The 26,248-nt window shown below is 33.8% G+C and overlaps 9 protein-coding genes across 9 annotated transcripts; 6 read left to right on the top strand and 3 right to left on the bottom strand.

Annotated features, from left to right (window-relative positions):
- Positions 1-927: 927 nt before the first annotated feature.
- On the top strand, positions 928-3,143 carry DFA_04968 (uncharacterized protein; the record flags this gene model as incomplete). The annotated part of the gene is made up of 4 exons (XM_004360632.1): positions 928-1,009; positions 1,088-1,429; positions 1,724-2,263; positions 2,365-3,143. The coding sequence occupies 4 exons, from the start codon at positions 928-930 to the stop codon at positions 3,141-3,143; spliced, it is 1,743 nt and encodes a 580-aa protein (XP_004360689.1).
- A 525-nt stretch (positions 3,144-3,668) lies between these two features.
- Positions 3,669-5,458, top strand: DFA_04967 (uncharacterized protein; the record flags this gene model as incomplete). The annotated part of the gene is made up of 3 exons (XM_004360631.1): positions 3,669-3,756; positions 3,891-4,208; positions 4,485-5,458. The coding sequence occupies 3 exons, from the start codon at positions 3,669-3,671 to the stop codon at positions 5,456-5,458; spliced, it is 1,380 nt and encodes a 459-aa protein (XP_004360688.1).
- A 144-nt stretch (positions 5,459-5,602) lies between these two features.
- On the bottom strand, positions 5,603-7,497 carry DFA_04966 (uncharacterized protein; the record flags this gene model as incomplete). Its single annotated transcript, XM_004360630.1, has 5 exons — positions 5,603-6,119; positions 6,208-6,380; positions 6,449-6,667; positions 7,104-7,131; positions 7,478-7,497. 5 exons carry the CDS (start codon positions 7,495-7,497, stop codon positions 5,603-5,605), a joined length of 957 nt encoding a protein of 318 aa, XP_004360687.1.
- A 402-nt stretch (positions 7,498-7,899) lies between these two features.
- On the top strand, positions 7,900-8,894 carry DFA_04965 (uncharacterized protein; the record flags this gene model as incomplete). The annotated part of the gene is made up of 2 exons (XM_004360629.1): positions 7,900-8,291; positions 8,390-8,894. The coding sequence occupies 2 exons, from the start codon at positions 7,900-7,902 to the stop codon at positions 8,892-8,894; spliced, it is 897 nt and encodes a 298-aa protein (XP_004360686.1).
- A 268-nt stretch (positions 8,895-9,162) lies between these two features.
- On the top strand, positions 9,163-10,244 carry DFA_04964 (uncharacterized protein; the record flags this gene model as incomplete). Its single annotated transcript, XM_004360628.1, has 3 exons — positions 9,163-9,631; positions 9,721-9,884; positions 9,945-10,244. 3 exons carry the CDS (start codon positions 9,163-9,165, stop codon positions 10,242-10,244), a joined length of 933 nt encoding a protein of 310 aa, XP_004360685.1.
- A 68-nt stretch (positions 10,245-10,312) lies between these two features.
- DFA_04963 (uncharacterized protein) lies at positions 10,313-11,791 on the bottom strand (the record flags this gene model as incomplete). Its single annotated transcript, XM_004360627.1, has 2 exons — positions 10,313-10,584; positions 10,657-11,791. 2 exons carry the CDS (start codon positions 11,789-11,791, stop codon positions 10,313-10,315), a joined length of 1,407 nt encoding a protein of 468 aa, XP_004360684.1.
- A 566-nt stretch (positions 11,792-12,357) lies between these two features.
- Positions 12,358-16,350, top strand: DFA_04962 (uncharacterized protein; the record flags this gene model as incomplete). Its single annotated transcript, XM_004360626.1, has 6 exons — positions 12,358-12,513; positions 12,576-12,850; positions 12,972-13,288; positions 13,568-14,113; positions 14,194-15,246; positions 15,332-16,350. The coding sequence occupies 6 exons, from the start codon at positions 12,358-12,360 to the stop codon at positions 16,348-16,350; spliced, it is 3,366 nt and encodes a 1,121-aa protein (XP_004360683.1).
- A 492-nt stretch (positions 16,351-16,842) lies between these two features.
- Positions 16,843-18,399, top strand: DFA_04961 (uncharacterized protein; the record flags this gene model as incomplete). Its single annotated transcript, XM_004360625.1, is given in 5 exon segments — positions 16,843-16,973; positions 17,072-17,109; positions 17,167-17,233; positions 17,309-18,309; positions 18,329-18,399. The coding sequence occupies 5 exon segments, from the start codon at positions 16,843-16,845 to the stop codon at positions 18,397-18,399; spliced, it is 1,308 nt and encodes a 435-aa protein (XP_004360682.1).
- Positions 18,400-18,467: 68 nt separating this feature from the next.
- DFA_04960 (DEP domain containing protein) lies at positions 18,468-26,078 on the bottom strand (the record flags this gene model as incomplete). The annotated part of the gene is made up of 6 exons (XM_004360624.1): positions 18,468-21,210; positions 21,323-21,524; positions 21,756-23,707; positions 23,777-24,272; positions 24,363-24,721; positions 25,501-26,078. 6 exons carry the CDS (start codon positions 26,076-26,078, stop codon positions 18,468-18,470), a joined length of 6,330 nt encoding a protein of 2,109 aa, XP_004360681.1.
- Positions 26,079-26,248: the final 170 nt, after the last annotated feature.

The raw sequence follows: 26,248 nt of genomic DNA, 5'->3' as shown, positions 1-26,248 counted from the left end.
CATAATTATTCATCATCATCATTTCCGACCATTAAATCATTTACACCAATAACAAAAATTGAAGGCTTTCTCTGAATAGCACTTCGCTTTCATCCATCTCCAAAAAATAAAATAAACATGAACTTTAATATTTTATTTGTTTGTTTGTGTAGGTTTCAATCAATCTTATAAACCTTACACCAAAGGATTGTTTGTTGGTTCAACCTTGCACTCACCCTCTTGACTGTGATGACAACATGTTGATGTTCATGTTCAACCCCGCCACCAATAAATCGATGTCCAAGCAGTTCTATGGTCATTTTCAAAAAAAAAAAGATCAGATGTCCATGTTGGTTTTGACTACGTCTGCATACACAAACGCCTCCTGGGTGGCTTTTGAGGGTTTTTTGAAAACAGAGACCAACCATGACACGAAAAATGAATGAAATCGGTACCCATCTTTGGGCATAGTCCATAAAAAAATTAAAAAAAATCAAAAAAATCTTTTGTCTCCCCTTTGAAGATCATCCGACCATCACAAAAAAATATTATCAAAAGGTGAAGGGTCTATGTCTCTCTATTCAACATACATACACAAACAACAAATGTAATCGAAATTGGATCTCTCTCTCTCTCAATTTCAGATGAATGATTTCGTTCATACCTTCAACCAAACCCTTTGGACATATGGAGGAGGGAACATACACAAAACTCAACCTTACATGGACTCATCCCCATCCCTATCCACCAACAGTTTCATATGCATATGAAATGAAACACGAAACAACCTCTTGCACCAAATAGATAGTGAATGCAGTATAAAAGCATTTAGATCCTCGAGGCACTTTCATTTCATTTCATTCACATTCATATTCACAACTTCATCTTCATCTTTATATCTCTTAATTAAATATAATTATTATTTTTCTTTTTCATTCATTTAATATTATGTACAAATCACAATTTGTATTATTATTGGTTGCTACCTTTTTGTTATTATTCTGTAGTAGTAATTTGGTTGTTGCTAAATGTAAGTACAATTAGAAATTAATTTTAAATTATAATTAACTTTTCTTTTTTTTTTTTTTCTCTTTCTATTAATATCTAGTACAATCAAACTATGGTCTATCAAGTTTAACATTTGATGGTAACCAAACGATTACTGCAATTGGTTCATTTGGTGATGATTCATCATTGGTTTCAGTTTGGGTTGGTGATCAAAACAATACCACCCCATGTCCAATTGTTAGTTTCTACAATTCTAGTATCAGTTGTACCATCAATCCACGTCCATCTGGTACCAAGAACGTGTTTATCGGAATCAATAATGGTAACCAAACTGTTTTAGAAGGATCACTCTCTTTTAGTAATGCCACCACTGACTATTACATCTCGCATGTTGCCTACAACAACACCGACAATACAATCAAGATTCTTGGTAGTTTTGGTAGTAATATCAATGTGTTGAGCACTACTGCCTTTGTCTATAGATTCTGGTGGGTTGTGTTGTCACCGCCGTCGATACTGGATTTGTTGATTGTCAATTAGTCTTTCGGTTACCAACCAACACAACTTATCCAGTTACCTTATCAACCCCTCTTTTCAACTTAAACTCTACTGTTTATATTGGTATGTATAAATAATATAAATATTTATATAATATATATATATATATTTATATCAAGTTAATATATAATATAATATACTCATTCTCTATCTCCTTTTATTTATTTAATTTTTATAGATGATGGTTCCAATCCAAATCCACAACCACCACAATCAAACTATACACTTTCAAGTTTAACATTTGGAGGTAATCAAACTATCACTGCCACTGGTTCATTTGGTGATGATTCATCTTTGGTTTCAATTTGGGTTGGTGATCAATACACTCCATGTCCACTTGTCAGTTTCTCCAACTCCAGTCTCAGTTGTATCATCAATCCAGTTCCAATTGGTACCAAGACTGTTAGTATTAGAATCGGTAGTGTTGTATTAAACGGTGTACTCTTTTTCAAGAATGTTACCAATCATTTCATCTCGTATGTCTCTTACAATGACATTGACAACTCGTTAATGATCGTTGGTAGCCTCGACAACAACACTGTCGGTGCCACTCATGTATATGTCACCTTCAACGGATGGGTACAATCATTTTGTGCCGTCACCTCTGTCGGTCCTTCATTTGTCAATTGTCAATTAAACGAACGTTTACAAACCAATAAGACTTATGATATCCTACTCCATATTGACAATCAAAATTTATACTCCACTGTTTATATCCGTATGTATTCTAAACAAACACAACTCACAATCAATCAATCAATTTAAATCTATCAATTTAATATTAATTCATTAATTTATTTATTTATTAATTTAATTTAGCATCAGCCAATCCAAACCCAAACTATTACTTTAGTTCATTCCGTTCAACTATTTATCCATTGGGACTTGAAGTGAGTGGATCTTTTGGTAATACATCTACTAGTGTTAATATTACTATCAACTATGGTGGTCAAGTCAACCGTTGTCCAATCTATTACTTTTCATCAACTTATTTGTTGTGTAATCTTGGTAACAACTATCCAGTCAATGGTGGATACTATCAAGTCAACGGTGCAATCGACAATGTAATCTATAATAGTACCAATGTCTATTTTGAACCAACCAACTCTTCCTCCTCGTCTTCATCCTCGTCCTCGACCAACTCATCGTCATCATCGTCAAGCTCCAACAACAACTCATCATCGTCATCATCATCGTCATATTATGATGTAACATGTTCTTTGAGTAGAACAGGTCAACTCAAGGTAGAGTATTCAGGAGACACTCTAATCAATTGTACCTCTCAAGGTATCAGCCAATGTAATTCACCAGTTGTTCAACTTCAATGCCAAGGTCTCACTAGTTCCTCTTTGACCAGATGTTTAGCTCCACACGAAATTGTTTGTCAAGGATCATCATCTGTTGTATGTCGTGTTGGTGGTATGTCTTGTTCCATTGAAGGTGGTCAATTAACCATCACAGCCGATACAACTGCCACTTTCAATCACAATGAAAATCCTCAAGAATCCAATTCACAAACCAATGATACCTCCTCTGCATCATTCTCAACTCTTTTCATCCTCTCTTCGTTATTATCCGTCATTTACATTTTAATTTAATTTAATTTTAACTCTCTATCATTCATACATACCATACCTATCAATCTCTAATTAATTTAATCTAGATTCGATCACTCTATATTTATTCTATTTGTTTCATATATACTATAGTACATTTTCTTTATTATATTAAAATATACAAATAATTAATAATAATAATAATAATAATAATAAAATAATACAATTGGTATATGAAAAATAGATAGATACAAAGCGATTAATCTATCCTATTGTACAATTACTAAAATTAAAGTGGAATCAATATACAGGATCATCAATACATTCACAATAATATATCTTCAGGATACTTTTAAAGAAAGTCTTTTTAATCAGTCAAATTTTCATCAATAACATTTCTTATAGAACCTTCGAAAAAAATCATGATCAACCTGGGTTCCAATAAAAAGGTTTTCGACGTAGCATTTAAATTGAATTAAATTTAATCAAAGGGGCCCGTTTGATATTAAAGAGTCTCTTCTTAATTTGATTTTAATTAATTGTATTCATCATCAATATTATTAAACAATGAAATTGATAACATTTGTATCTCTATTATTACTATTTATTACTCTAAGTAGTAATTACTTTTGCTTTTCAAATGCACTTCAATTTGGTATGTATCTTTAAGATTACAACATTAAAGTTGGTTTGGTTTTTTCTTTGTTCTATTATTACTATATAAGTACTTACACCCCACTTTGTCACTATTCTTTATATCATTTATATATAAATCTTAAATCTTTTTAGAAATAGACAAACAAGTAAATACAGAAAATTATACCATTTCAAATATAACATTTGATGGAGTAAGTCAAACTCTTGCCTTGTCAGGATACTTTGGAGAGAATCCAAATAATGTAACAGTGTGGATTGGAGGGTCATCATGTTACCTCTTTTCATTTAGATCCTATCAAATCGTTTGTTTTGCATCAACTACCGTACCAGCTGGTTACAACACTGTATACGTTGATATCGACCACTACATCTTGTCACAGACATTTGTAAACACTCAAAATGTCAGCAGTGTATACATCCAACCTGGAAGTAGAACCATTTACATTTACGGTAACTTTGTAAATGCAACAGTCAACCAAACCTATGTTAGTGCCGGCTCGATCCAATGCAATGTAACTTATGCCAATTATTATATGATTGCATGTGATTTGGAATTCTATCCTCAATGGAATACTTATCTTTTACTCAGTGTATCATTCCCTGGTTTCAATTGGTCTCAATATTATTTCTTCCGTAGGTTATGTCATGTCATTTAATTAATATAATTAATATATTATTATTATTATACTTACCATTTGTTCATTTAAATTTATTTATTTACTTTAGCAATTTCATATAATACAACTATAGTTACAAATATTGTTGTTAATGAGACAGGATCACTTATTGATTTCTATGGTCAATTTGTAACTAATTCATCGGCTCCCTATATCTTATTGAATGGAACCTATTATTGTGGTATTACCAAGTTCACTAATAATAATACCCAGTGCTACGTCTCCAATTATGTTGCTGGATACACCAATGTAACATTCGAGTTGAACTACTATATCAACAACTTTTACGTCTATTTCCCAGCACAACAACCAAACACTTCGTACGGTTTCACATTCTATCCCAACTCTACGTCATTGACTATGACTGCCTACGGATACTTTGGCGAAGACTATTCACTTGTCAACATTTCAGTGTTGATCTCTTACAACAACTCTGTTAAATGTACCCTTTACAACTTTAGTCCAAATGAATTAAGTTGTTATCTAGGTAGCTCCTATCCATCCAATGGTGGTTACTACTATGTAGATGCCAGTATCGGTTACTTGTTCTCTGACCGTTACGTCGTCTATTTTGAACCAGTCTCCAACTCGACCAACTCTTCATCTGAAACCTCATCGTCATCTGATGGACCCGAAGTCACTTGTACACTCAGTAAACAAGGTAGACTCACCGTCGAATATGCCGGCAACTCTTCAATCAACTGTACCTTCCAAGGTATCAATGAATGTTATTCCCCAGGTGGATACCAATGCCAAGGTCTCTCTTACTATTCATACACTGCTTGCCTAACTCAACATGAAATCACATGTCTTGCCGGTAGTGTCACTTGTCGTGTTGGTGGTTTAACTTGTTCCAATGAAGGTGGTCAATTGACAATCTTGGAAGATGAAAGTATTAATACTGCTACCTTCAAAAATAATAATAATATGCCATCTCCAAACGATGACTCAAATACTGGTTCTTCATTGACCATGATTTCAACATTGTCATTCTTCTTCATGGCAATTGTTATTCTATTTTAATTCTACAATTAATTAATTTAGAATCATTCCCTCAAAAAATAAATAAATAAACTATACTAAACTTATTTGTTTAATTAATTAATATTGTTTATTTGTTTATTATATTTATTTGTTTATTTGTTTATTTATTTAATTATATTATATTTATTGATATAATGTAGAAATAACAAAAGTACCAGTTGGAATATTATTTGGTTTTGTGAATGATGTAACCTCGTAAGATGTGAGATCAAATACATCTAGATAAAGAGTATCACCGACTGGGTTGAGTATAGATACTGTTCCGGATGGTTGATCAAATACAAATGGTTGAATGGTAACACTGAACTTCTTGTCAGCGTTGGTGTCTTTGTAGAGATAGTTGACTTCGCCACCCAATGACATCAGAGCAATGGTAACACCAACACCCTTATCAATACGACAGTAAAAGAGGTCACCCTTGAAGAAAAAGAGTTGATCGATTCCATTTAATTTGGTTGGTACGAAATCGAGTGGTAGGATGGCATAGGAATTAATGATAAAATTGTACTTGATGATAGCAGTCTGACCACCAACAGTATAGTAAATATAATAATCTTGTAGGATTGGATCATAAGCACCGAGTGGATAAATTGGTGATCCTCCTGTTGGAATAATACCTTGACCTAATGGAATTGGTGGTCTAAAAACAAAAGATAGAGATAAATAGAAAAAGAGTATCAATATATAAATATTATCGATTGATTGATGGATTGATTCAGTTTACTTACAATCTCGTGTTACTACCAAATTTGAATTGTAATAATGATAAATAGTTCTTTCCATTTAAAAGAGTTGACCCTGGAACCAATATAGTATTAAATCTGTTCAATACAAATTGTTGTGCAGCATAATCGTATTTATAGGATGGTTTGATTGTAAAGATTGGACTAATAGAATTTTGCTAGAGTAGAGTTAATATGGGCTGTACAATTTAAAATAGTAGTCACACAGTGAATGTGCAATACATACATCCGTATCTAAACCATCGATTTGTAGAGTAGTTTGAGTTATACCAAAAGCGATGACTTCATTGCTTGATGAGTTCTTTGGTAAAAAGCCAAGGATTGAAAGATCGGGATCAGAGTCTATCTGATTGAGTGAGGCATTACCAGTTTCTAAATTATAGACGCCATAGTAAATATATCCTCCCTTCTCGTTAAAGAATTGGAATGTGCTTGGTTGACATTTCTATAAACAAAAAGAATAGAAAAAAATGATAAAGTAGAAAAAATTAGAGATACCATCATTAAGGAGGTTTGATTTTTTTTTTTTGATGGGTTTCAAATAGATATTTACAACTAAACCAACTAAAAATAGAATGACAAGAGATAATAATAATAATTTCATTGTTGTATGAATATGTGTTTGATAGTTTATACTGATGATGATGATGGAACTGTTTATAAATGTTGGGTAGACCTCAAATTAAAATGAATATTATCCTTTAAATAAATATCTTTAGACAAGGAGGAGGTGACCTTGACGTCAGTTCTAATCTATATTAGGGCTTACCAACAAAGATCAGAACCAACTTTTGAGCATTCAATTGAAAATCCCTCATACTGTCGAACTCCAAAAAGATATTTTTTCCTTGGCAGATATTATTTCGATTGCTTGATGTTACAATATTTGGAGCTTGACGAGCCAACCAACTATGAGAATAGAAATATTCATTTAATTTAATTTAAATTGATCGTTCGGCCTTATTGGACTTTCTGAGCCCAAGGGTTCTCCGTCCCTCCCTAACAAGAGACGTTTGATATTGTGTTGGAGAACCACATTAAAAAATACTCCATTTATACTTACATGTGTTTGTTCACAATAGATTGTCTCTTTATAACCTCATCTAAACCTAACATGTACACTACAGTCTACTACTATCTTTGAAGGTTGACAAAAAAATCTTGTTACTAAGTTTTGATTCTCTCTTTTCAAGTATTACCTACATTCCATCGAATGTTCAGAATTCAAGTAACAATCTTAAACAATGGTATATACATTCTATCCGAGCATTTCATTCTATTAGAATGTCGGAATACAATTAATAATCTAATCAATTAATAAATGTACATTCCATCTAAACGTTCGATTACTACCTACATTCCATTCGAACGTCAGAATACAAGTAACTAGTCTGAGAAATTAGTATGATCGTAAAGGTACTTGTCATCTGATCGTTTAATTGACAATGAGCTCGAAACAAAAAATCGAAACCACGAACTTTCGTCGAGACAAAAGGCGATAGTGGTACCTGGGCCGACCGATTTTCAAGTGTTTTTACGAGCCCCTTTGCCTAACCATTGGGCTGCACTTTGTTTAAATACACCTTTTCGTTGTCCCCAATGCAATTTAATTTAATACATCATCATCTTTTAGAAACATATCCTATCTATATTTATCTCTAAATATAAATAAGTACAATGAATATTCTATTATCAACATTATTAGTTGTATTGTTTGCAAGTATTTGTGCTTCTTCAACATTGCTTGCTGACAGCAACTATGGTGCATCAGTATGGAACAATACTATTGATCTTGGTTTAATCAATGCTGGTGGACTTGTCAAGATCAAATTAGCAAACATTGCCATTCCATACCCAATCACTACATCTTCACCAGTTCTTTTGATTGAAGCTATGCATGTTGTCTTGATCAACCAAACTAGCCAACAACCAATCAACAGAGATGCCGTCATCATGTCCAACTTGCAAGTCTTTACACAAGGAGATCTCGTCCTCCCCATCATGACCTTTGATACTTCAAACTTTGTCAATCCAAATTGGTTCCCATCTGGTTATTTACTTGAAGCTAGGTATGATAATAGATTAAGATTAATATTAAATATATTTAAATATAAGAATGATGAGATATATATTAATTATCTTATTCTTCATTTCTTTGTTTGTTTAGAGACCCAATTAATTTAGTAATTAATTTAGATTTACTTGAAGATACAGAAGTTTCATTGGTATACTATATGAATTGTATTGTACCATCAACCGAACCAAACTATTTCCCATTATCGTTGTACTATTCCGTCGCACCAAAGAACAGTAGATTCAGTACTACTGGTACCGGTGGATTTTATACCAAGACATTCATGTTTAACTGGAAATGGGCAGACAGTGCTATCATGTCGATTCAAGGTGTTGCCTCTCCAGGTATCCAAAGTCTTATTCTCGCCGACTACAATACCAACCAAGTATACTGCAAGTCTGTAGGATTGTACGATCAATCAGGTCATTTGCAAAGCATGGCTCCATGTATGAGTAACACAGTCTTGACATTCCGTCAATCACAACAATTCAAGTTATCCGCTCTCTATGACAACTCTGAAGCTCTCGTCAGTGTTCAAGCCAACATGCTCTTTTACTACGGTCTTTCAAATGAAACCTTTACTGCTACTTTTAACTAAACTAACTAGCATAGTTAGTTTGTGTCACCACACTTCACAACTATATATATATTTATAATAAACAAACAAATAAAACAAATAAACAAAATAGGTTATATTTGAAACATGTACTTTGTTCATTATCAATTATAATTAAAAGATTCGTGAATTTCATTATCTTTTAATTTCACTTCTTTCACATTTGTCATTATTATTCATTCATTCTTATATTTAGATAAGAAAGATAGATAGATAGATAGATAGATAGATAGATAGATAGATAGATAGAATGATATCAAGAGTACAACTATTACAATCAACTGTAAAGTTGTATCAACGTTTAAATATTAGTAGTCGTAGTGGTAGTGCTATTAGTAGAGTCGTCAACCCCACATCTACATCTTCATCCTCGTCGACATTGACATCATTGTCATCTTCATCATCTACTTTGTCAACCTATTCATCATCAAGATATTATACTAAATCAAATAACAATAATAAGGATGAAGATAATTCAACAACAAGTCAAGAATTAAAAGAACTACTTGATAGAAAAGGAGTCAATGTTAGTGAGGATTTGATAAAGTATGAACCATCGAACCGTGACCCAAAGGCAATTAGAGAGTTGGTCAACGACAAGGGTAATTGGCTAGCTGCATTGGTATCATATGCAAAGACTGATGCCTTTTCAATTCACACTTCCTTTGCATTGTATGATGCTATTGCAATTCAAACTTCAAATCCTGCACTTTATAAAAGTAATCACAAACAACAAACAAATACAACCTACAACTATAGACTCAAACAAACATATGACTAACATATAATAATATTATTATCTTTTTAGCAATGGGATTACCATTGACAGTTAGAAGTTGGTTTGCAGCCACTTTGTTACACGTTTGGATGGTATTTGTTCGTTTAAGAAAGGAAAAGGATGTTAATACTCTTTCTACAGATTTATATGATCGTTTTTGGGAAGATTTGGAAAAGAGAATTGTTAGAGGTGGTGTAAGTATTAAGTCTTTATTTATTATTATATTTATTTATTTACTAACTATTTATATTTAGATTAATCATAGATTTGCAAATAAATATTTAAAGGAATTCTATACAAACTATTTGGGTGGTGTCATTTCATATGATGAAGGATTGTTCGATGACGCTGTATTGGCAGATGCACTTTGGAGAAATTTGTTGGCTATGGAAGACAACACAACTGCTGCACAATTGGATCTGATCGTTCAATACGTTCGTAGAGAATTAAATCATTTGGATAATCTTCCAAAGGTTGGTGAAGGTGAAATTTCTTTTGGCGACATTACAACTTTACAAAAGGACAAACAACAACCTCAACAACAACAAAAATAAATAAATAATAATATAAATAATAATATTATAAAAATAATAATAATCTTGGAATGAATTTGATTCAATTATTAAAATTGAATATCATCTATTAATTTAAAAGTAGTTTCTGGGGCACCTACTATACGACAAATAACATTTTGTCCAGTAAAGAATCCACCTGCTTTCCATTCTCTCATTTCATCATTTCCAAATGGTCCATAAATATTTCCATCTAATCCTTTGTATTCCCATTTTTGTGTTGAATTGGTAGTTGAAGTGGTTGTATTAGTTGTAGTTGTAGTATCTCCAAAATCCCTATTATAATAATTTTGTACATTTTCTTTTTTGTCTTGATAAATATCTAAAGTTTTAATAATTTAAATAATAATAATGTTAATAAATAATAATAATATTTATATTGGATGATACATACTAATAAAACCATTTGATAATAAATAATCAACTGCAGTTGTTAATTTTGAAAATGATTCTTGTTTTAATTGTTCTCTTTCAACATCGATTGCTGTCTTAGTAGTGTCATTGGTGGTTTGTTTTTGGTTTTGGTTCTTTTTCTTGATTATAGGTTTCTTGGTTGAAGAACCTAATCTACGGATTGCTGAAGTGACGGTTTCTCCATCCAACAATATATCCAAAACAGTAGTGAGTGCTTGTTTTTTAGCAATACGTGCTTCAACCGATCTAGATTGTTTCTTTCGGTCATTGTCTTCCTTGTCCCATTGATCTTCGTCGTCATCGTCCATGCCAAGCATCTCACTCTTTTCTATTTCCTTTTTACTTAGTTTTGGGAGTTTGTTGGTCTTGTCGTATTCACGTAACCAAGCGTCTTCCTCTCGATCTTGATCTTCACGTTGATAGGTACCATCTTCTTTAAACCGTCCTCTTTCTCTTTCTTCGTGTAGATTGAATGGCATGATTTCAACTTCTCCATTTACTTCTTGTCTATCTTTATCGTTTTCATCTTCATCATCCTCCTCTCCATCATTATCATCATCACTATCTTCATTTCTCTTTGATGATGATGTTTTTGATGATGTCTTTGATGAAGATCTATTCCAATCACTTGGTATAGTTGCTACACCAGAGGAGAATTTATCGCTTATATGTCTTTCACCATTACCATTCATGTCTTGGTCTTGGTCATTGTCATATTGATTGTCATCATCATCTATTTCACCTTCTACTTTACGAATGACACCATCTTCAGAGACCACCTCTTTACCAGCTTCACGTAGACCTTGAGTCGACCTGAACAACTTCTTTCTCTGTGCTTCCTCTGCATCTCTCCTCTTTTGTTTCTCATCTCCCTTTTTCATCTGCTCCAATATTTTCCTTTCAAATTCATCATCTAATATCTTATTATTATTACTATTATTATTATTATTATTATCACTATTATTATTAGATGTCTCCTCTTCAACTCTGAACCTAACCTTCTTTTCTATATGTTGTGAAGGAGTATCAGAGACAACATTGAATGTTACATTGTCATCATCGCTAACACCATCATCATCACCATCATTTGCTTTTCTTTTATGATGGTTGTTCATTCTATATATATATATCTCTCTCTGTCTATCTTATTTATCTATGCACGAAAGTATACAAAGATTTTGTAAAAGTGAACTTCCCACTCTTGTTTATTCTTTATTTTATTTTTTTCTTTCTTATGAAAATCATTGAATGTATTATTATTCACATCAAACATTTGTTTGTTTATTTATTTATTTGTATACAAACAAATAATATCTATGTATATATACACTACGTAGATCAGATCTATGATCAGTATGAACAACAACAACCCATACCCAAGTGCGTATTGGGTGCCCGATATTTCCCAAAACGAAGATCTATTTTCGATCAGAGAGAGAGAGAGATTCGGGGAAGATCGCCTCATCGATAGGGTGGTGCACCCTTTCCACACTGACCCTTACACAAACAAGATGTTCTTCTTTACAACCAGGAAGAAAAAAATTCCCCGTCGTTACACAAAGCTCTCATCTTGTTCAAGCATCCCCTTCCTTTTTGTTTTCTATTCTATTCTATTCATCACTATCTATTCATATATCTAAATCTATTTATATATCTATTTATATATATATATTTATAAATAATGATGATGATACTCAGTAGTAAACATTATTATTGGCAATCAGCATTGATACTATTAATCATCACTACCACTTTGATTGGGTGTAATGCTCAAGACAAATACATTCATGCTGAATTACACAACAACCTACAATGTACTGGTAGACCTTCTGCAATTGTATGTTTTATTTCATCAGAGTCTAAACCAAACTAACCACTTTTTATTTAAATTAATTATAGTATCAATATGAGATAGGACAATGTTACCCTACATCAGCTAGTAGCTCTTTCAAATATGCATTTAATGTTCAGGGAGAACCATCCATATACTCTTATTCAACAACTACTTGTACTGGGACACAACTTCACGCTGTCGATGAAAATGGTTTGCCACATGATTGCGTATATGTGGGCACAGACCCTTATTTACCTGCCGATCTATACTTTAAAATAGCTACATCCAATCTTCCATTGGCACCACTCTACGACTTTTTGTTTTATGAAAGACATTTAACGTATGTTATATCCATCCATCCATCCATCCATCCACTCCCATTAATCAAAGATTATTTACATACCTATCTTTCTCTTTTCTTTATATTTTATTTTATCTTTATTTAAATTTGTTTCCATTAGGACATGTACAAATGATACACATTTTGGAAGATCAATTTATCGTGGTGATTATTCATGTATTGCAAGTGAAGATGGGTTCCAATATTTCATGTCTTTGGCTGGTACTGGAAATGGTATTAGTGGGAAATACTCTACTCCCATTTGTTTGCCGGGTGCTGATTTTGCATATACTACTACTTGTGGACCGTCGTCGTGGAATGACAGGTATGTCTCTTATGCAATGAAAGCTCCAAAAATGACTCTCCGTCCTTCTTCCCCCATTACAACCAACTTTAAAAATGTTACTATTCCAGGTATCACCCATAACTGGCCTGCTGGTCTATATCCCCAGTTACAAGATATCCTACTCGCCAGACATGACTTCCTACATTCTACTCGTTCCAGACTGTCCTGCCACAGGTTGCACCTTTTCCTTTCCAACTGGTCTCAACGCACTTGATCTAGTCATTAACCCAAATCTATTTTATATTTCCCCTTTTACTCCTGATCTCTATTATGTACATCTCACTAGACCTAATCGTATGTACACATTATAATAACTATAATTATAATTATTTTTTATTAATTTAATTAATTTAATTTAATTTTTAATTTAGCACCAAAGGTTATTGCATTAACAGTAGTTTTAAAGACAGCTACTATGTTTACAATTGAATATACCGTTGAAAATCCAGTACAAGGTAATTTGACATCTTTTATTGTCAATGTTGGTGGAGTTGTTGTGTCAAGTAGTACTTGTCCACCAACAGGTAACCAATGTACTATATCAAACTTGGTACCAGGATCATCGAGTTCGATCACTGTACAGGCTGTCACTGAATCAGTTTCTACCCAAGTATTTGGTCCGTACGTAGTCACTCTTTACCCTGCCATTGCTCCAGCAACACTACAAAGTTATGTAGTATCCCCACTCAACATGACTATGACCTATGCTGCCAATGGTGGTGCTCCCTCCATTACACCAACTTTTACAGTCTTGTGTAATGGAACTGCCAACCCATCATGTACCAACACCACCTCTACTCTATGTGTCTGTGATACAACTCATGGTTACACTTTTGACTCTCAAGTAAACATGACCATCATTTCATACAGTGAAGGTTACTCTTCCACTTTTACAAGAATTGTTTATGCTGGTGATGGTAAATAATAATATATAATATAAATAATATAATTAATTAATATGTCATATTAATATTTATTTATTTAATATTTAATATAGGTGTAAATGATATTATAATTGATAATTCAACTTTAACAACTAAAGTAATAACATTTGGTTATTCTACACTTGGAGGTGACTCGGTATTCCCGGTTATTATATCTGTCAAGTATGGAGGGAATGTTGTTTGCTCATCGACACTATTTACAGGTACTTGTAGTATCCCTGGATTGACTGACAATACAACCTACACTGTAACCATTACCGCTACCAACAATGGAAATGATTTTAGTAAAGACTTTAGTTTTACAACTGTTCCTCGTGTTTACGATGGAGTTGATAATATTAGAAGTATTAAATCAACCTCGTTTATGGTGGAGACTAGTTATAAGGGTGGAACTAGTTCAGTTACAACACAGGTAATGGTAGATGGTGGTGTGGTATGTGGATACGTCGGTTTGGGACTAAACCTTTGTTCGTCATTGACAGGCAATACTACGTATACGGTCACTGTCAACTTTTTAAATGATGGGAATACTCTTTCCCTCCCTACTTCAACTGTGCAAACCTATCCGTCTATTTCAAATTTGGTTAGAACCCAAGTTATCGACAGTTTCACCAATTTCAATGTTAGCTACTCTTCTTCCAATGGAGTACCGAGTGAATCAACTTTGTATACAGTCTCTATCGACAATCAAGTCATTTGTCCTCCACAAACCACTTTATTTTGTATCTATGATTATCCAAGTGGATATCCCAATCAACGTAGCTTTAGTATCAAAATAGAGGCTTCAAACGATGGTATCTCACTCCAAAATGTGACAACCTACACCACTTTTAGCCTTCCCTCTGGAACGATGATAGATTCTATTGTCGGTACCAACTCTATCAACCTAACATGGACGGTACCACAAGGAGGTATTGCAAATGCAAATTCATATGTAGCATCTATTCGATATGGTGGTGCCCCAATTGTCATCAAGTGTCAAACCAACAACACCTATTGTCTATTTGAAAATCTACTTGAAAATTTAACATATAATTATATGGTGACTGCAACCAATAGTTTCTTTAACCCAACAAATGATCAAGGTTCAAGTACTACAAATCAAGGTAAATAATATAATTTAATTATTTATTTTATTTATATAATATATTTATTAATTCTTTTTATTTATTTATTTAATTTATTTAATAGAAATTGATAATAAATGTTTAAATAATTGTAGTGGAAATGGTGAATGTAAATATGGAGGTTGTGAATGTACATTTGGTTGGGATGGTATTGCATGTGAAATTAAATTGAATGAAACGATTGCTATGGCTTCAACACAGATGGTCACACCAAGTACAACCAATCCATCTGTCACTGTTGTTTACAATGACAATGTAACATACAAAGTACATTTAGTTCGTTTGGTAGAGAGGAATACTGGTACTGGTGAGATTGTACAAACGGTTAGCCTTTTATCTGGTGGTTCTAATTCATGGGAGGTCGAGGGTATGTCCTTTTCCTACACTGGTAGTAATGGATTGACTGTTGTGGTAGAGTTTGAAGATCTAGACTCTCAACAACAAGAATCATTTGCAGGTCGAACTTATACCACTCCCAATTCAACTTTACAATACACTATCACTGTTTCTGCATGGCAGTTCCAGTCACCAGAAAATGTATTTGAAGTACACACTACCATCTCTCATCCAATCTTGTGTTTATCTTCTGTTTTGACACAATCCACACTCAACACCACCACCAACAAACTCACCTCTAGTCTATTGATTGGAACATCATCGTCGTCACCATCACCTTCAGTACTGTTGCAAGGAAGATTACTCAACTCTGCAATGGTAGATTCCATCCCATCGAATATTACCTATCAAGTTTCAAGTGCTTCATCCAATTCTACTCAAACTACAATTGTAGCTAGTACACCTTCATTTACTCGGTCACTCTTGGTACGACCATCATTCCATATCATCAATGCCAATTTTACCGATTGTGCCACGCCACCAATCGATTCCTCTTCACATTCTTCTTCTTCAGAGGAGAAGGAGAATGACAAGGGATCATCAACCACTAGAGACTCTACCAACATCATCATTGGTGTAGTTGTTGGTGTAAGTGGAGCAGTCCTTGTCGGAGCATCTTCCTTCTTTTTGTACAAAAAGGTTATCAAAAGAGCAATTCACAGAAACAAATTAGATAGAATTGGTTAAATAATTAAATAAATAAAGTGTTGGTAAAGTATATTGTTTGACAAATATATTTCACACTATTTACTTATTTCATGAAGATAAAATACAAAAAGAAAAAGAAATATATAATGATAATAATAATATTGATAATAGTGTTTTTTGAAAAAGTTTTAACAATATTAGGATCTTTGTAAAATTTAAAAATAGTATTATAATGTATGATACCTTTCATTTAAGGAGGGTTATTCTTTTTTCTAAAGAATAAAATAATATTTTTTTTTGGAGAATATAATTATAAGTTTGGTATATTTATAAAGGCCATATAGTTGGTCTGAAGACATCTAATAATAAAATTTTGAATGATCATAGTGATTGTGTGTGGTGGTTTAAAATTTTATTTTTAAAACCTTGTCGTGTGTCGATTGGGGTGAGACCATAGAATGCATTCGCCTTTTATCATTGCATTCTTTTTTGTTTGCAACTTTCGTATTTATTTAAATCTTGTAATATGAAATGACACAAATAACCTATCTATTGTTGTTCTTTTTCTTTGCTTTTATTCAATTGGTCACCTTTGCAAAGCCTATATGTCAACAATATCATAGTACTACTAATAATAACAATATCTTGATAGGAGAAAAATGGTATACATCTTTAAAAAGATATTTTAAATAGGTCACATCACATTACTCTACTAACATATCTCCTATCATATCTCCTATCATATCTCTATACATTTTAGTTCTAAAAGCGATACATGTTTACCTTTAATATCATATTGTAATTACAGCAGTATCGACAGTTCAGTTGGAACGTGTACTGAATATAAAACACTAGGTGACAGTTGCTCAGATGAATCATTGTGTTCTCCATCATTATCGTTGTCATGTCAAAATGGTCAATGGTATGTCAAAGTTAAACGTCAAAGTTAACAAAAGTTGGATTGTTAATATTAACTCTTACTCTTTCTTTCGTTTAGTGTATTATCAAAATACGTTCAAAATGGGGACAAATGCAATCACTCTTTTGAATGTTATACCGATAATTTAAAGTGTATCAATAATCAATGTACATTGGATGACGATATGGTTTGTAGATCAAATCAAGATTGTTCATTTGGTCAATATTGTAGTTCAAAAGAGGAAAATAATATTAATAATAATATTGAAGAAAGTGGAGCTGGAGGAGGGATATGCAAAAATGTCAGTCGTATTGGAGAGTCATGTAACTTGGAGAATGAATATGATAGCGATTGTGAGACAGGGTCATATTGTTTGGACAAGAAATGTGTCGAGATGTTTTCAATTGGCCTTGGTCGCCAGTGTGGACACTATCGATACATATGTCAAGACACGTTGATCTGTAATACACGTACGGGTCAATGCGACACTCTACCAACTCCAACTCCCGACTCTGTCAATTGCATGGACCAATATATCAAATCAGATGAGTCACCTTGCAATTATAACGAACAATGTTTTTGTCAGCGAGGTACCAGTGACGGCTCAGGATCAGAATTAGACAGAAATGGTACATGTCTATCAATCGGTCCAAACACCATCGAGACACTTGCACAATGCAAAATAATGTATCATGAATACTTGGATTGTTTAAAAATCAACCACTGCGTTGAAACTGGAAACATCCATCTCGGCACACCAAAAACAATCACCAATTGTATCACAAACCATTGTTACAACCAATATAATCATTTTATAACTTCAAATTGTCTGCAACCTGCTGGACAATCATCCTCTCAACTTTCATCATCGTCATCACCATTAACTCCCAACTATGCAAAATACACAACCTCATCGTCGTCATCATCGATTAATGATGAATTAAATACAGATATTAATAATAACAATAATAATAATAATAATACAACTAATAATAGTACTCCTGTTCCAACTAATAATTCTAATGAAATTAACCCAACTAATAATAATAATCCAGATATTAATAATAATATTAATCCAAGTAATAATACTATAATTAGTACTTCATCATCTGATTCTAAAAAATCAGAATCAACTAACCAATCATTTTTACCAGTTTATATTACAGTAACAACCATCCTTCTTCTTTTCTAATATAATATGAATAATAAATTTAATTATTTATTACTACCATACTTTTTAAATAGTTGGTGACCGAGACATTACACTATAATATAAAATTTCATCTCTATCAATTCTATCACGACGTTCCCAAGACGATGATGGAGTGTCTGAAGAGTTGTTATTGTTTTGATTGAAATATAATTCATCTTCTGATGATGAAATGGCTTCTTCACTCGATGATAATAGACCACTTCTCTGATTTTTGTTGTAAGGTTGTCTACTGCCACCACTTTTTGGTAAATCTACATCTGATAGATAATCATGACTATTGTGAGAGGATGCAGTATAGCCTTTGGTAAAAAGTGATAAAAAGTTGGCTTCACCAGGTGGCAAAGATCGAAGTAAACTGGTTTGGGGTGAAGCTGATTGAGTACCACTACCACCAAATACAGAGTCATCATAGAATGATTGTGATGATAGATCGGCCGAATAGATGATACTGGGCATCGTAGAATTGAGTTGAGCAACTAGATCTTGGAACCCCTTTAGACAGAGGAGCGCAGCTGGGAGAAAGGCTCTATTGGATGGTGCATTGTTGATGATACATAAAAAGCCGTCTTCTACAATACGTACAAACAACATTCCCGTTCGATGAATATACTCGGTATCGAAAAAGTCGTCTTCGGTAAAGATGTACAAATCGTTCTTGGTCATGAGACTTGATGGGCGACGACTGATATGGTCTGGAATAAAGTTTAGCTTTTTCAAAATGACACCAATCACTTTGGTTTGCATAAGCTTGGGTACCAACTTAATGTGAATCGGTGCATAAAATGGTGAATAATTCTTTTCAATTGGGATTTGGATCAGTGTCAATCCAAACTGTTTGGCTCTTCTAATACAACTAGAAATAAAGTCATCGACTACGCAACCTGTACACACCATCCACTTGAATTCAAAGTGAAAGTAACGTGATGGAGTAAATGTTTTATCATGTTTGACCAAAATCCATTCATATCTATCAGTCTTTGTACTATCCATATCAATCTTTTCTTCATCACTTCGATTTGGATTTTCATATGTTTCTATTGCATTTGAATTTGTGTTTGGCTGTGGTAGGATGGTAGAAGTTGTTGTCGGTTGAGTTGTTGTATGTTGTAAAAAGTGATTGGTCAAGTTGGTCGGTGAAAGCATGTGTAAATGATTCAAAATTGGTGGTGTAACTCCCATTGAATTTCTAAGTGATGATTGTTCACTTTGATTGTAATTGTTATTGTGAGAAGGTGAAAAAGATGATTCCAAAAAACTAGCAGACATTTGTAGACCTTGTCTGCCTCCACCACCATTATTATTATTATTTACAATCTTTGGTGATTGAGTTGGTGATTGTAAAGCTGATGTTAATTGTTGTTGTTGATATTCATTTAATACAGGTGATGTAGTTGAAGTAATTTTTGGTGAACTTGGTTCAGTATTTGATGTTTTTTGTTGTTGTTGATTAATTACAAATGATAATGATGTATTTTGTTGTTGTTGTGAATCATTACCATCACTATTGGTCAAAAGTGATCTATTACCTCCACTTTCTTTACGTTTAATATTTTGTTGTTGTTGTTGTTGTTGTTGTAATATTTGTTGTTGTTGTTGTTGTTGTTGTTGTAATAGGTTACCTTGATCATCTTCTCTTAGACGATAATAATGTAAACCATCGGCAAATTGAGTTTTATCAATTGTTTTAAAATACTTTTCATCAAATAAACGTTGAGCAACTGCAATTGCTTGATCCCTTTGATAGGAATTTAAATTTGCATTATTATTATTGGTCGTTTGAAAAGCAGCTGATGATGATTGAGTGGTAGATTGAGAAGAGGAGGAAGAGGAAGATGAGGAGGTGGGTGGTAATGGTTGAGAGGTTTGTAGAGGTGGTTGATTTGGTTGTGTTGCAGATGATGATGTAGATGATAGTTGTTGACTAGATGACATTAGAGGTGGTGTCAAAGAGATGGTCGACAAGTCAACATTTTGAATAATCCAATCAACCACTTCTGAACCAACAAAACAACGTCGATGACTACGAAGTCTGTGTTTACGATCGGATAGTTTCAAACCAATTGGTGGGTTCATATTCATTCTTGTAAAGATTGATTGTAAGTTGGAAGGATTCAAACGTTCTTTGATTAAAAACGATGGGCCAATGTTTGAGACATTTCCCATCCCAGACAAACTGTAGAGATCTTCGTTTTCCAATGATTGGTATTGCCCATGACTCAACATTTTAACTTCCATCTTTATAGCTTCCTTTTGATTGGTGTTTTTAGATATCAGCGAGTTTATATACTCTTTGAATTTAGTAAATGATGCCATTCTCTCTTCTTCTGTTTGTTCTGAGAATTGTCCTTGTGTGGAGATGGCTGGATTCATATTCAAAATGTTGGTTGAATTGTTCATGGTGGGTGGTTCACTGTTACTACTACTAATCTCTTGACTAGTGTTGGGGGAGGTGGTTGCAGACTGTGCCAATTTAAGTTGTGATGTATTGACGATACCTCCATGTTGCATTGATCCTGGTGCCTGATGTTTTGCCTTGTGTGAAGAGACTGGTGAAGTAGGAGCACTAACACTACTCGTCAGTATTTGTTGTAGTGGATGGTTGCTGTTGTGTGTTGTTGAGGGTGGTTGGGGTTGTAAGAGATGGACGGTGGATTGTGGTGGTGGTGGGATGGGTTGAGAAGTTGCAATCGATGAATGTGATGTTGAGGGTGGCAGTGGAATAGAGTTTGATGATGCATTGGGTGACTGTGGAGGTGACAATAGTGCACTGATATTGGTTGAATTGTTTGATTGGAATTGGTGTGGTGGTGGAGGAAGTGGTAGTTGAGGAGGTGGTGGGGAGATTGTTCCCGGAATTGGCAATCCCCAATCCAACCGACACTGATGGTGCAGTTGAAGAAGAAGAAGAAGAAGAAGAAGAAGAAGTATGATGATTGGTACCATGACTATTCACTCCATCAGACTCGCTATTGGTACCAGTATTACTAACCAATGACAATGGAACAACTGCATATTGGACGGTCCAATACTTGAGTGTTCGATTGATTGTCGAGAGTGTACCACAACTGCAAATCAAATTATCTAGATTATTCCAAGCATATTGACCTGTTTGTTGATGCGACAGTGTCACCACTCGAGGAATAAATGAATCGTGGTACACTGTACAAAGATAGTATGTGTATTTGATCGACGATGGTTTGTTTCGTACTGTGTGTCTTTGATATCTCTTGATTTGAATGGTTGGATTACTAGGATCATATGACAAGACATGGAAATCATGTCCCAAAGACAACTGATACACTCTCTTGTTACCTTTAACTTGTGATGATTTAAGTGTAAATACTTTGGTTGGTGTAGTCGTTGTAGAAGATGCTGAAGAGGATGAGGTAGGGTTAGTTGGTGGAGCCGATGACGACGACTCTTTTCCAGATACTCCACCTGGTGTCGCCGAAGTGGATGAAGTAGATTGCATTGCAGCTTGTTGTGATGGTAATGTCTGTTCCATAATCAATTGATAACCCTGTGCAAGACGTTGTGAAATCAATTCCTTGAGTAATGATTCGGTATCATTGTGATAGTCATTCTCATCGTTGAGTGCCAACGAATACGTAGAGTATTCCACATACTTTGTGTTTAGATCCTTTTGCGATGGAAAGTAATCGGTGGTGATTGGCAAACTGGCAGGTTCACACAATGACTTCCAATTGGGAAGGAATGGGTTGGGATTGGCATTGGTCTGTCCGAAAATATAAGTGTTGGGAGAGAACCATAAATGCGACCAACGTCGTCTATTACTCGACGTATGAAAAGACGTATCATCGTATGTGAATGGATTAATAACCGATGATTTCTTTGCACCTGCAGGTGTCGTTGATGACGATGAATTATTATTACTATTACTAGTATTTAAAGATGATAATGGAGTAGTTATTATAGTTGGAACACTTGTCTTTCTAGCTAGTGGTTGGTGATGATGTTGTCGTTCATAGGAAGAGGATGAAGTGGTGTCGGATATCTGTATTTTCTTGGTGAGTGATCCCCTCGGATCGATTTGTAGTGGTGCACCAAGTGAACTACGTTTTCGTGCCAAATAGTTGTACGATGATGTCGGTGTGAGATTACTGGTGCTACCACCATATGGGTGGCCGCTATCAACCTCTCCATCACTCATCTCTGATTCTGTTCCCGGCTCACTCGGAACATAGTCATCTACAATGGCTTGATCCATCGTTGACGCCGACACCATTGAATCGCCACTCAGTCGGTCTGGCAGCGTATTGAATATCGTGTCTTCGTACGAACTGACACCCAACGTATGTGATGTATACTTGTTGGGAGGTTTCTGATTTGCTAACGCAGCCATCTTCATTGGATCCTTTGGCACAAAGAAATCAAACTTTTTAGGCTTTTCAGCTGTCAAGTTATAGTATCTCTGTGACATGGACGGTTCGGGCATCCTAAATTGTGGTTGAAATCTTTCTTCTACATTATTAATATTATTATTGGCTGGATTATTAACACTATTACTACTATTATTAATATTATTATTATTGTTATTTTCTTTGTTATTTGGGTTGGGGTCGACAACTGAATTCTCATCGTAAAATGAAATAGCCAACCAGTATGGAACATTGTATTGACTCTGTTGTTTTTGTGTTGCTGCCGCCACTTGGCTAATAGCTACTTTAGTTCTATTGGTCACTGCAGGTGACAATAATCCATTATTTCGATATTGATTCGAACTACTCTGCTGCTGTTGTTGTTGTTGAGATGATTGATGTTGTTGATGTTGTTGAGATGGAAGAGAAGAGTATTTGAAAAGTGGTACAATGTGCAAGGGATGCTTGTTTAGACAGATAAGGTCGCACCCATACCCATTGTCAATCATACGTTGTTTGGTGACGAGATTAACGTCTGGGTCAACCTCGAATATTCCGGTGCCAGGTGACACGACGACAATCATCTGACCGGTACGTGTGAAATCACGATCAATGTAATGCTTGTCAAAATAAGACATACCCAAATTGATCGCCTCTAAAAAATTGCCTTGTTGAGCGGTCGAGTTCTTTCCCAACGCACTGTTACGTCCATAAATGTCCCAGTTGACCATTTGATGATAGTTACTAAACTCTCGCTTTAAATTTACAATGACCGAGTTCCAATCCTGTCTCGTCTCTTCACTCACTATCACCTTGTAGAAATCTTGAAACAATACTCCTTGTTTGTTCTTTGGTAAATTTGGTATTTCATCTAATATTTCTGAACTACAAAAAAAAAGAAACATATATTAATATTTGTATCATTATACTTTCTTTGTATATATATATAGTTACTTTTCATAATAAGTTCTAGAGAATAATACAATGGTGACTGTATGATTGACAGATAAAGACTTCCATTTAGCAAAGAGAGATTTGAGGAAACCATTGACTGCCTTTTCAAAGTAGAGGTCACCGTCACTTGCAAAGTCCCACATTTCTTTACTCATTTGAATGAGTAAGATAAACTTGGCAGACCGCGATCTAAACACAAACTTTGTCGATTCGTCGATCAATCCACTCGATACTTTTTGACCTTTGCTCACCATCTCTTCGACTTGTGCACGCACCTGTGCAAATGATAGTTTCTTTAGCACGTAGACACACTCATTCTGTAGACTGAGTTTGAGACGCCACATGTCTGAACGACCTATATACTGATCTTTAAAAGACACCTCTACAAAATCAACGATTGCACTCTTGTCTGGTATAACATTGACCACTACCTCTTTTCTTGACACAAAATCAAATACACTTGCTATATACTTTGCTATACTAATTTGAAGTTGTCCTAAATACAAACAAACAGTTAATAAATGTAATCAATCAAAGAGTTATATATGTATGTATATATATATATGTGCGTGTATGTAATATGTACCTTTAACAGGAGCCAATGTCTTTACACGTAAACATAGTTTCTTTGATGGGTTGCTGGGTTGTGATATCTCTAGTATATCACCAACCTTTAGTTTAGGGAAATGTTCAGGGTTGACAACTAACTCTTCTTTACTAAACTGTTGATCGTGTACCCATAGCATAAAGATCTTTTGTTTCTTATTATTATTACTATTAATACTGCTACTATTGCTATTATTGCTGTTGTTACTACTACTACTCTGTTGATGACTGGTCATCTCTCCAACTATGATTCTTTCAAAGAGGAGGAGAATGATTATTCCTCTTTCTTTTACTTTATATCTTCTCTTTTGTTGTTGAATGAATGAATGAACTCTACACCTTTGCAAATCAAATATTAAAAAATAATATTATTATTGCGCGTGTTCTTCAATTTTGAAAATCATTTGTATTCAAAGTCTTAACTTATTTATTTATTTATTTATTATTATTCTTAATTATTAGTAGTCGTGTAGGTATACACTTTTTACTTGACATTGACCATGATCATCTTTGATTCTCTCTGGGCATTTGTGGTCTCCTTCTACAGATATTTAACATAATCATTTCGGAATGATGGTCTGACCATCATCAAATTTTATGTTAAATATCTATATTCAATTTTCCTTTAGATACAAGCAACAACACTATTATATTATATTTATTACTATTACTTAAAATGAATATATATCTCTATGTGTTTACAGTGCTGCTAGTGTTGCAATCTCTACTTGCAAGTGTATCAATTGCCGTACGTGTATCATATAGCCATGCGGCTAACGACTATTCCAACCATAGAATTTATACTGATTTGATTCTACACTTACCAATCACCATATCTGAACCTCAATCAATCATGCAAAATAGGGAATACCAACAACTCTTCACATATTAAAGTACTCACTTCTTCTTTTATCACTATCACTATTATTACTATTACTATACATTATTTGTATAAATAAATAAAAGTGAAATGAAGTGCACTTGTTTTTTTTTCATCATTATTTTGTCTCTTTGAAAAAAAAAAATATCTTCTTAAAACAAAAATTATTTAATTTATTAATTTATAAATCTATTTGTAAAACTAACTCATAGTTTAGTGGAGAGGAATCAAACCAAACCTAATATTATTAAAATAAAATTGATTGATATCAAAATCATTAAAATTGATTATTTGATTGAATTGTGGATCATGTTTATATTTAGAGATGATATAGTAGGTGTTGAATGGATGTAGATAGTAGTCGGTGGTGTTGTCTGGATTGGACAATTGTAATGGTTGCATTTGATATTGATCTCTTTCAGGACCATCATAAAATCTTGAGTAGTTTTTAAGGGTCCAGTCAATCACATTGGATATTTGACAACGATTAAATGTTGAGTAGAATGGTGGCAGTGTTAATAATTGAGAGACCATCTTGGAGTTGGTTGTGAGTGCTTTAAAATCATTCCAATATGATTCAAATCGAGTTTCATCACTACTGACATAATACAATGCATTTAAAAGTTTAATTTTTTTGTCATCTTGAGCACCTTGAAGAATATTAGTATTCTTTGAAAAGCATTCTCTTGCCAAATAATCTGTCACTTTGAATTGATTGTTTTTGGCAGCTTCAGTGAATGAATCTACAAAACCGCCAAAATCAAATGATGGCAAACATTGCACAACCTTGACCAATCCATTCTTACTTGCTGCCATTAATGTGTCTTTAATCTTGGTGATAGGGTATGATGGAAGATTTCTAATTGATCCCAACAAGTTATCGTTTAAAAGATGAATTTCATCTTCACAATATCCAAATCTTGAGAGTATGATCAAAGGATGAATAGGTTGTTGGGTGTTGAATAGTTGGTACTTGATAATCATTT

This window comes from Cavenderia fasciculata (assembly GCF_000203815.1).
Source record: "Cavenderia fasciculata unplaced genomic scaffold Scf_Dfasci-G-o-80e12.f1-5, whole genome shotgun sequence".
Taxonomy (NCBI): Eukaryota; Evosea; class Eumycetozoa; order Acytosteliales; family Cavenderiaceae; genus Cavenderia; species Cavenderia fasciculata.
The sequence above is the reverse complement of the archived record's forward strand: the minus strand, read 5'-3'. Positions and strand labels throughout refer to the sequence as shown.